Source organism: Oncorhynchus keta, chromosome 36, assembly GCF_023373465.1.
Source record: "Oncorhynchus keta strain PuntledgeMale-10-30-2019 chromosome 36, Oket_V2, whole genome shotgun sequence".
NCBI classification, from domain to species: Eukaryota; Metazoa; Chordata; class Actinopteri; order Salmoniformes; family Salmonidae; genus Oncorhynchus; species Oncorhynchus keta.
In genome coordinates, this window is record NC_068456.1 from 21,753,338 (window position 1) to 21,765,494 (window position 12,157).

General features: G+C 45.1%; 1 protein-coding gene across 2 annotated transcripts in view; it reads right to left on the minus strand.

The window, feature by feature from the left end:
• The window catches only part of LOC118369806 (pro-neuregulin-3, membrane-bound isoform), a 423,343-nt gene that overhangs the window by 167,858 nt on the left and 243,328 nt on the right, over positions 1 to 12,157 (minus strand). For both annotated transcript variants that reach the window (XM_052498660.1, XM_035754513.2), the window contains exon 2: positions 532 to 661. In XM_052498660.1, coding sequence (XP_052354620.1) covers positions 532 to 661 — 130 coding nt within the window. The remainder of the gene's footprint in view (positions 1 to 531; positions 662 to 12,157) is intronic.

Below are 12,157 nucleotides of genomic sequence, written 5' to 3' on the forward strand. Positions count from 1 at the left end.
ACCTGTTCCAATGATCACTTGCACTCAGAAATGTCTTTGCTGAAATGCACAGGAGGTCTTAGATTTCAAGCTTTGAATAACAAGTGTTGCACACGATTGTAGTTGTTTTCTCTGACCACCCTTTGGGGACAAACTTCTGTAAAAATGCCACTTTAAATCGGACAGAAAAGGGACTCTATGCACCACAGCTGGTCAACTAATAGTCACCATCAAACTCACCACCTCACAGACATGGTCCCAGATACTGTTTCTTGGAAAAAATAATGTGGAACACTTATCAGTCTATAACAGTAAACTATCTCAATCTACCCACTCTAATGACTCTGTCACACACACACACACACACACACACACACACACACACACACACACACACACACACACACACACACACACACACACACACACACACACACACACACACACACACACACACACACACACACACACACACACACACACACACACACACACACACACACACACACACACACACACACACACACACACACACACACACACACGCCGCACCTGCAGTGTTTGTGTGGGCCACTCAGCGTCTCGATGACGAAGCATTCTCCATCGTTCAAGCAGTAGGCCAGGTCCTTCTCGTGACATTGCTTGAAATGCTCTGAGACCAATGGAGGAATGGTGGGTGATGCTGCAGGGAAAATAGAGAGATGACAGGAAAGGGAGTCCGAGAAAGAGAGAGAAAAAAGAAAGAGATAATGTTAGTAAAAAAAAACAAGGAACACACTTCATCAGTTCAAATTCACACGATAAGACATGTGTTTCCTATCCAAGACTGAGTCGTAAACGACCATGCACACCACGTGTCACAAATGCAATACATAGGACTCAACAAGGCACTCCAAGAAAATAACAAATCCTCCCAACAAATTCCCCAGAAATGCCCAATAATGCCAAGCCGCGCTCTGCTGCAGCAGGAGTGGCCATGTGAGTGTTTTCCTATTTGCCTCCTCTGCAGGTTTCAGTAGAAGTGAAAGTGAACGTGCTGTAATACACTGTATGGAAAGTTAATACAAGACCCAGAGTGTTTGCCCAGCTCCTGGTACATCACTGAGAGAAGATAAATGAGGAATGCTGATAATCTGACCTGCTGTGAATGTCTCCAGCGTTTGGAACATGACTCCTCTCAATTATCAATAACACCATGCCTGATGTACACAGAGCTTACGCTGTGGGGAGAATATCAACTTTGCCTAAGTGATGACAGTTCTATTAAAAAGCTAGGCCATGCCTCAATGGTCCTTCATACATGGGGAGTTAGCCTAGCTAAACTGGAGTTGAGCCGTGCTGTTGTGTTTTTCATTTTACGTATGCTGTTTATTATACAGTGACAGTACACATTAATCAACATTTCAGCTTACAAATCCACGTAAATGCGTTGGAGTTACGTAGCTAAGGAACCAATGTACATCTGTAGTCCTGCAAAGAGTTGTAAGTTAGCAGACCTAGGTTGAAATAGTATTTGTTTTCTTTCAATTACTTTCATTACACTTGATTGAGCTTGTGTGGTGCAATATAACCAATGACTTATAACCTAAAGTGCAAATCCCACCCATATTTAGACAGTATTTGAAACAAAACAACTCCTGAGGATTTAGTTCATCACACCTGGGCCTGTATCCACAAAGCATCTCATAGTAGAAAATGGATCATAAGTGCTGAGAATAGAGACATTTTACTCCTACTCTTATGGATAAAAATAAAAGCTATGCATGAAGCCTCTTTAGTCAGGAGAATCCCACCTAGTCTACAGACATTTACGACACCTCATGAGCTGTCCCAATCAGTAAAGTGTTACCAGCAGGTGTCTTAATAGTAGAACATTGCATCAAGTCAGTGGTTCCGGTGCCACATACAGTTGCTTTGATGTTGTTTCTATATGATCATATTTCTACACTGAACAGAAATATAAATGCAACATGTAAAGTGTTGGTCCGATGTTTCATAAGCTGAAATAAAAGATCCCAGAAATGTCTTGTATGCACAAAAGCATATTTCTCTCAAATTGTGTTATTCTGTTTGTGAGCATTTCTCATTGCCAAGATAATCCATCCACCTGACAGTTGTGGCATGTCAAGAAGCTGATTAAACAGCATGATCATTGCACAGGTGCACTTTTTTTCCACAACCACAGGCCATGTGTATGGGCAAATGGTTTTAAGATGTCAACATTCTGAACAGTGCCCCATGGTGGTATGGGCAGGCATAAGCTATGGACAATGAACATAATTGCATTTTATCCATGACAATTTGAATGCATTGTCACGTTCTGTCCAACTGTTCGTATGTGTTTTCCTTGTTTTAGTGTTGGTCAGGACGTGAGCTGGGTGGGCATTCTATGCTGTGTGTCTAGTTTGTCTATTTCTATGTTTGGCCTGATATGGTTCTCAATCAGAGGCAGGTGTTAGTCATTGTCTCTGATTGGGAACCATATTTAGGTAGCCTGTTTTGTGTTGGGTTTTGTGGGTGATTGTTCCTGTCTCTGTGTTTGCACCAGATAGGACTGTTTAGGTTTTCACTTTTCTTGTTTTGTATAGTCTGTTCATGTATAGTCGTCTTTATTAAAAACATGAATAACCACCACGCTGCATTTTGGTCCACCTCTCTTTCACCAGAAGAAAACCCTTACATGCATAGAGATCCCGTGACGAGATCTTGAGGCCTATTGTCGTGCTACTCATCCGCTGCCAACAACTCATGTTTCAGCATGATAATGCATGGCCCCATGTCGCAAGGATCTGTACTCAATTTCTGGAAGCTAAAAATGTCCCAGTTCTTCAATGGCCTGACGTGTATTGACGTGTATGATAGCGTGTTCCAGTTCCCGCCAATATTCAGCAACTTCACATAAACATTGAAGGGACAACATTTCACAGGTGACAATCATCAGCCAGATCAACTCCAATGAGAAGGAGATGTGCCACACTGCATGAGGGAAATGGTGCCTAAACCAGATTTGTTATTTAACTAGGTAAGTCAGTTAAGAACAAATTATTATTTACAATGACAGCCTACCCCGGCCAAACCCTCCTGACGCTGGGCCAATTGTGCGCCACCATTGTTGTGATACAGCCCGGGATCGAAACCAGGTCTGTAGTGAAGCATCTAGCACTGCGATGCAGTGCCTTAGACCACTGCGCCACTCAGGATACTGACTGGTTTTCGGTTCCACGCCCCTACATTTTTTTTAAAGTATCTGTGACCAACAGATGCATGTCTGTATTCCCAGTCATGTGAAATCCACAGATTAGGTCCCTATAAATGTATTTCATTTGACTGATTTCCTTATATGAACTGTAACTCTGTAAAATCTTTTAAATTGTTGCATGTTGCATTTTTGTTTTGTTCAGTGTATTTATGCTCCATCCATAAATAATATAGACCTACATACAACAGTAGCCAATCTCTTGTGCTTTTGACAATGATTTAATGTGAAGCCTATTTCCCATGATATGACTAAAAACGTATGTTATGACTAAACTAGACTAGGCTAATAAATAAACGTGTTTCTTTCGATTATTTAATGACCTACATCATGTTCTTTCAAGTTATCCATTTAGAGACCAACATCACGTTGTTAAAAATATATATCTATATTGGGCATGCAACAATATCGGCAAGTGACTTGATGCCTCCCATGTTGCAGTGATGTAGAGTTGTTAAACGGGGGTGGCCAGTGAGTGTGTTGATATAATGGTAACATTGTAAAAATTTAGTTTTTTACAACCATCAGAATTGGTTAAAAAAAGGTTATGCATGCCAACATATTAGTTAAGAGTAGGCAAAGTGATCGTGTCAGGCGGAAATGATGTCAAACGTTTTACCATGACAACGTTTGATGTACAGTCACAGTCACTGTGGTTGTCAGAAGTGTGCCATGTCGAGTTTACAACTGCTAATGCCTCATTGTGATTGGTTATTCCCCATCATTTGCAACCATGTCAATTAGTGTCATCGCTATATTTCCTTTGCGGTGCCTCAAAATGTCACGATTACCAGCTAAGATAAAACTTTTATGAGTTGGTTTTACTAATGGCTCAGAATTGTCTTATTCAGCTCAGCGGTGTTTTATTAACATCAACCTAAACCCGACTATGAGCTGGGAGTTTTTTGATGAGTTTCCGAGGGATCAGAAATACAATTAAGTCTAATTCTGCTGTTGTTCATAGAGGAAGGAGTAGAACGGAGTAGATTCAGAAAGGACATTATTATATTCATTATCACTGAATAAAGCTCACAACGACATAATGTCCATGTCCATTCTAATTTGTTCTTCTACAAGCAATGCTTTGGTGTTGCTCCAACATCATCCCTACAGTATAATGTCCCCTGGGCCTTGCCTGAGAGTCCTTCCCATTGGCTCTGGTGATGTTACACTTAGATTCCCTGGCGTAAAAATATATTTAATTTGTGGTTAAGAGCAATTCCCTTGCTGTGCCAGACTTTGAGAGGCACTCTTACTGGAGATGTTCCCCTCTGTGACAACACACCCAGTGAAACAAGCCTCAGTTCCTCTGGATGATATTGTCTGTGCATGCAGAGAGTCTCTCAACCAGAGGTCCACATCGTCAAGTAGCCAACATCCATGAAGCACACTGGAGAGCCTCTATTGTTTTAAACAACCTAGACCTGATTTTAATGCTAGGCTTGTTGGCTTTTCAGCATCACAAACTGCCCAAAGACGATGGCAGTACAACAGCTATTTTCTCTTTTTGTAATGAATTATGGAGATATCACAACTCTTCAAAAGAAAGTTGGGAATCGAAGGACAGATGACTTCATAAGGAGACAGCTGCCTGTCAATCTCAGAGGAACCCAGGTGACATCTAGACCAGTGTTTCCCAACTCCAGTACTCCAGTACCCCCAACAGTACACCTTTTAATTGAAACCCTGGACAAGCACACCTGATTCAACTTGTCAGCTAATCATCAAGCCCCCAATGAGATGAATGAGGTGTGTTTGTCCAGGGCGACAATGAAAATGTGTACTGTTGGGGGTACTAGAGGAACAGGGCTGGGAAACACTGATCTAGACTCATCTGAGGAGAGTCCCTCCCATCAGATCAATGCACCACTATTAGGTCATGGATAACACGGATAACATGGATAACACAGGTTTCCACTCTCCCCCCCCAGTGATAGGGTAAAAACTAAAACGTGCATGTGGGGGACAGGACCGAATTCGGGAAACCCTGCTGTATGGAACTGTGATAATGATTGAGGCATTGACACCCAGGGCTAAAACTATAGAGCTCCACTTCAGGGAGTTCCTCAGGGCACTCCAAACTGCAGAGATCGTTCTGTTTGGTCAGTATGTCAGCTCAGCGATTTGAGTGCTTGGTTTGAGATGGGTGTAGTGTTTCACTGCTCACATAGAGAGGTGATGTTGTGATGGCAGGGTGTGAAGAACACTTTAGGACATTGTGATTTCTAAGTTGAGAAATAGACCTTATGCTGTCTGTCGCATCCTTCAGTCTCGGTTTGTCTTTGGGAGTGTGTTTGTGTTGTGCAAGGAAGCGTTGGAGGAGGTTAAGGGATGAGATTCCCGTGGGCACCGTGGTAATAGCGTCCTTCAAAAGTGACATTCCCCCGATGCATTGCCTGGGAGTCTGACTGATAGTGAAGGTCGCTGAGTATCGATCGCCCAAGGAACAGAGAGTATAACGACAACACAGAACGAAGTGGGCCAAAAATGGGAAACAAGGGCTCCTGTAGTGAAATAGTTGTTATAGTAGGAATGCCCTGTACTGTCCTCTCAGTACTATATCTTTCTTTGTGGCACGCTAGTTAGCAATGCATATGACAAGCATTCCATTTACGTTTTAGTCATTTAACAGACGCTCTTACCCAGAGCGACTTACAGGTGCATATAGTGTTAAGTGCCTCGCTCAAGGGCACATCAACTGATTTGTTTCATTTAGTCTGCTCGGGGATTCAAACCAGCGAGCTATCAATTACTGACCCAACGTTCTTAACCGCTAGGTTACCGCCCTACATCAGACGTTTCATTTTTAAAGCCTTTTTCATTTGAAAAAGGGGCGGGTTAGATGGATGTCCCCTGAGGGTACAGGAACAACCTGGAATAATTCTGCTGTAGGCTGTTTCTTGTTTGGTTTAGTGACAGTAGAACTGGCTGTGGTCTAAACCCCTTTCATAGCCCATGAGTCTCAGTGTAGCAAGCATTTCATATCTCAAATTACACCATTAGCTGAATAGTAGTCTCAAGATAATGACTCAAATGTCCAAACTAACAATTAGCTTCTTCAAATGAAGGGGATCCAGTGCTCCCTCCACTGTTCTGTGGGATGTGTAGTAATCCGTTATACTTATATTGTACTGTATGTTTCTCTAATGAAATGTTGGTATTTCTTACCATGTTAATTGTTGGTAATTCTTCTATGTTAATTGTTGATAAAGATGACCAAGATACCCATTTAATATGGAAAACTTCAAGTAACATGTGTTTCTAATGAATGAGGAGTGTAGCATCTATCAGCCCCATGACCAGTATTCCACCTGGCTCACTTCAATTAAAAACTCACGTGCTAATGTGCCTAATGACATCATGATATTATACAGTTTTAGCTCAGATTGTAGCCTCTGTTCCACTGAGAAGAGTTGCCACTGACCTGCCCCACTCTGAGGTCATGCCAATCACTGAAGTCACACAGAGGCAAACACTTAGGGATCCAGAACAGCATGCACTGGGTGGGGGGAGGGACTTGTTTGTTTGTTATGTATGTTTTGTGCTCCTCTTTCACCCTCCATCCTTCCTGCTGTCATCCCTCGTTCCACCATTCACTACCTGCTATCCTGTCCACCTCAAACTAGCCTCCCATTCGGACTAAGGGGGTCAATGGCAATTTCCTAGTACAAAAGGAAGGGCATCTCTCATCCCCTCTCTCCCCAGGCTACACTGAGTACATGGCCCACTCTCTCCAGATTGGCCCCCAGTCTATTTATGCAGCCAATGATGGACAAAAGAACAGCAATCTCCCTAGCACAATGGTTAGGTCTATAGGTACTGAGAGGTGTGCGTGTGTGTGCGCGTGTGTGTGTGCGTGTGTGTGTGTGTGTGTGTGTGTGTGTGTGTGTGTGTGTGTGTGTGTGTGTGTGTGTGTGTGTGTGTGTGACACTGGTCAGCGGAGTATGGGGAATTCAATTACACAGAGGCAGTGTAAAGCCATGACTGCTGCAGCATGGCATATTTTCTGTCTATAGCATGACGTGTCTGACCAGGAATGCCTGGTTCACGCTGCACAGTGGGACCCTGAACAAACTAATACATGGAAGGAAATATACATTCAAACACACCTCCATTTGCATTCACTGACTACACCCCCCACAGAGACACAGTCACATGCACATGCTTTCAGTGACATCTGGCAGGTAGGGATATTCTGACTGACTAATCTGTCTCTATCTGTCTTTCCAGTCTAGCCACAAAGCTGACCCCATATCTCTCTCTCTCTCTCTGTTGCTCTCTCTCTCTCCCAGCCTACTGACGATACATCCACCTGCACCGCCACAGTTAAATGTCCTTTAGCTTTGTTCCATCCCTGTTCTCATCACTCATCACTCATCGACATTCACATGGCAGGCTTTTCTCTGCAATATCACATGTCAACAGTGCATTAGGTCCAGCCGTCGTAAATATGCCAAGAGCTCTTTAATACCTCTATCTACATGCTGACACCATGCACGTCTGGTCTCCTTTTATCTGGCAGAGTAGTCACACCTTGCTCACACCATCAGGCCAAGGATTATAAAGCGGAGGGACAACACGGTCCTTCCATCAGGCCAAGGATTATAGAGGAGAGGGACAACATTGTCCTTTCATCAGGCCAAGGATTAGAAAGGAGAGGGACAACATTGTCCTTTCATCAGGCCAAGGATTAGAGAGGAGAGGGACAACACTGTCCTTCCATCAGGCCAAGGATTAGAGAGGAGAGGGACAACATTGTCCTTTCATCAGGCCAAGGATTAGAAAGGAGAGGGACAACATTGTCCTTTCATCAGGCCAAGGATTAGAGAGGAGAGGGACAACACTGTCCTTCCATCAGGCCACGGATTAGAAAGGAGAGGGACAACATTGTCCTTCCATCAGGCCAAGGATTATAGAGGAGAGGGACAACACTGTCCTTCCATCAGGCCAAGGATTAGAAAGGAGAGGGACAACATTGTCCTTTCATCAGGCCAAGGATTAGAAAGGAGAGGGACAACATTGTCCTTTCATCAGGCCAAGGATTAGAGAGGAGAGGGACAACACTGTCCTTCCATCAGGCCAAGGATTAGAGAGGAGAAGGACAACACTGTCCTTCCATCAGGCCAAGGATTATAGAGGAGAGGGACAACACTGTCCTTCCATCAGGCCAAGGATTAGAAAGGAGAGGGACAACATTGTCCTTTCATCAGGCCAAGGATTAGAAAGAAGAGGGACAACATTGTCCTTTCATCAGGCCAAGGATTAGAGAGGAGAGGGACAACACTGTCCTTCCATCAGGCCAAGGATTAGAGAGGAGAAGGACAACACTGTCCTTCCATCAGGCCAAGGATTAGAGAGGAGAGGGACAACACTGTCCTTCCATCAGGCCAATGCTTATAGAGGAGAGGAACAACACTGTCCCTCTATCAGGCCAAGGATTAGAAAGGAGAGGGACAACATTGTCCTTTCATCAGGCCAAGGATTAGAGAGGAGAAGGACAACACTGTCCTTCCATCAGGCCAAGGATTAGAGAGGAGAGGGACAACACTGTCCTTCCATCAGGCCAATGCTTATAGAGGAGAGGAACAACACTGTCCCTCTATCAGGCCAAGGATTAGAAAGGAGAGGGACAACATTGTCCTTTCATCAGGCCAAGGATTAGAAAGGAGAGGGACAACACTGTCCTTCCATCAGGCCAAGGATTATAGAGGAGAGGAACAACATTGTCCTTCCATCAGGCCAATGCTTATAGAGGAGAGGAACAACACTGTCCCTCTATCAGGCCAAGGATAAGAAAGGAGAGGGACAACATTGTCCTTTCATCAGGCCAAGGATTATAGAGACAACACTGTCCTTCTATCAGGCCAAGGATTAGAGAGGAGAAGGACAACACTGTCCTTCTATAAGGCCAAGGATTAGAGAGGAGAAGGACAACACTGTCCTTCCATCAGGCCAAGGATTATAGAGGAGAGGGACAACACTGTCCTTCCATCAGGCCAAGGATTATAGAGACAACACTGTCCTTCCATCAGGCCAAGGATTATAGAGGAGAGGGACAACACTGTCCTTCCATCAGGCCAAGGATTATAGAGGAGAGGGACAACACTGTCCTTCCATCAGGCCAAGGATTATAGAGGAGAGGGACAACACTGTCCTTCCATCAGGCCAAGGATTATAGAGGAGAGGGACAACACTGTCCTTCCATCAGGCCAAGGATTAGAGAGGAGAGGGACAACACTGTCCTTCCATCAGGCCAAGGATTATAGAGGAGAGGGACAACACTGTCCTTCCATCAGGCCAAGGATTAGAGAGGAGATGGACAACACTGTCCTTCCATCAGGCCAAGGATTAGAGAGGAGAAGGACAATACTGTCCTTCCATCAGGCCAAGGATTAGAGGAGAGGGACAACACTGTCCTTCCATCAGGGCAAGGATTAGAGAGGAGAGGGACAACACTGACCTTCCATCAAGCCAAGGATTAGAGAGGAGAAGGACAACACTGTCCCTCTATCAGGCCAAGGATTAGAGAGGAGAGGGACAACACTGTCCTTCCATCAGGCCAAGGATTAGAGGAGAGGGACAACACTGTCCTTCCATCAGGCCAAGGATTAGAGAGGAGAGGGACAACACTGTCCTTCCATCAGGCCAAGGATTATAGAGGAGAGGGACAACACTGTCCTTCCATCAGGCCAAGGATTATAGAGGAGAGGGACAACACTGTCCTTCCATCAGGCCAAGGATTATAGAGGAGAGGGACAACACTGTCCTTCCATCAGGCCAAGGATTAGAGAGGAGAGGGACAACACTGTCCTTCCATCAGGCCAAGGATTAGAGAGGAGAAGGACAATACTGTCCTTCCATCAGGCCAAGGATTAGAGAGGAGAGGGACAACACTGTCCTTCCATCAGGCCAAGGATTAGAGAGGAGAGGGACAACACTGTCCTTCCATCAAGCCAAGGATTAGAGAGGAGAAGGACAACACTGTCCCTCTATCAGGCCAAGGATTAGAGAGGAGAGGGACAACACTGTCCTTCCATCAGGCCAAGGATTAGAGAGGAGAGGGACAACACTGTCCTTCCATCAGGCCAAGGATTATAGAGGAGAGGACAACACTGTCCTTCCATCAGGCCAAGGATTATAGAGACAACACTGTCCTTCCATCAGGCCAAGGATTATAGAGGAGAGGGACAACACTGTCCTTCCATCAGGCCAAGGATTATAGAGACAACACTGTCCTTCCATCAGGCCAAGAATTATAGAGGAGTGGAACAACACTGTCCTTCCATCAGGCCAAGGATTATAGAGACAACACTGTCCTTCCATCAGGCCAAGGATTAGAGAGGAGAGGGACAACACTGTCCTTCCATCAGGCCAAGGATTAGAGAGGAGAAGGACAATACTGTCCTTCCATCAGGCCAAGGATTAGAGAGGAGAGGGACAACACTGTCCTTCCATCAGGCCAAGGATTAGAGAGGAGAGGGACAACACTGTCCTTCCATCAGGCCAAGGATTATAGAGGAGAGGGACAACACTGTCCTTCCATCAGGCCAAGGATTATAGAGGAGATGGACAACACTGTCCTTCCATCAGGCCAAGGATTATAGAGGAGAGGGACAACACTGTCCTTCCATCAGGCCAAGGATTAGAGGAGAGGGACAACACTGTCCTTCCATCAGGCCAAGGATTAGAGAGGAGAAGGACAATACTGTCCTTCCATGAGGCCAAGGATTAGAGAGGAGAGGGACAACACTGTCCTTCCATCAGGCCAAGGATTAGAGAGGAGAGGGACAACACTGTCCTTCCATCAAGCCAAGGATTAGAGAGGAGAAGGACAACACTGTCCCTCTATCAGACCAAGGATTAGAGAGGAGAGGGACAACACTGTCCTTCCATCAGGCCAAGGATTATAGAGGAGAGGGACAACACTGTCCTTCCATCAGGCCAAGGATTATAGAGGAGAGGGACAACACTGTCCTTCCATCACGCCACGGATTATAGAGACAACACTGTCCTTCCATCAGGCCAAGGATTATAGAGGAGAGGGACAACACTGTCCTTCCATCAGGCCAAGGATTATAGAGACAACACTGTCCTTCCATCAGGCCAATAATTATAGAGGAGTGGAACAACACTGTCCTTCCATCAGGCCAAGGATTATAGAGACAACACTGTCCTTCCATCAGGCCAAGGATTATAGAGGAGAGGGACAACACTGTCCTTCCATCAGGCCAAGGATTATAGAGACAACACTGTCCTTCCATCAGGCCAAGGATTATAGAGGAGAGGGACAACACTGTCCTTCCATCAGGCCAAGGATTATAGAGGAGAGGGACAACACTGTCCTTCCATCACGCCACGGATTATAGGGGAGAGGGACAACATTGTCCTTCTATCAGGCCAAGGATTAGAGAGGAGTGGAACAACACTGTCCTTCCATCAGGCCAAGGATTATAGAGACAACACTGTCCTTCCATCAGGCCAATGATTATAGAGACAACACTGTCCTTCCATCAGGCCAAGGATTATAGAGGAGTGGAACAACACTGTCCTTCCATCAGGCCAAGGATTATAGAGACAACACTGTCCTTCCATCAGGCCAAGGATTATAGAGGAGAGGGACAACACTGTCCTTCCATCAGGCCAAGGATTATAGAGACAACACTGTCCTTCCATCAGGCCAATGATTATAGAGGAGTGGAACAACACTGTCCTTCCATCAGGCCAAGGATTATAGAGGAGTGGAACAACACTGTCCTTCCATCAGGCCAAGGATTATAGAGACAACACTGTCCTTCCATCAGGCCAAGGATTATAGAGACAACACTGTCCTTCCATCAGGCCAAGGATTATAGAGACAACACTGTCCTTCCATCAGGCCAAGGATTATAGAGGAGAGGGACAACAATGTCCTTCCATCAGGCC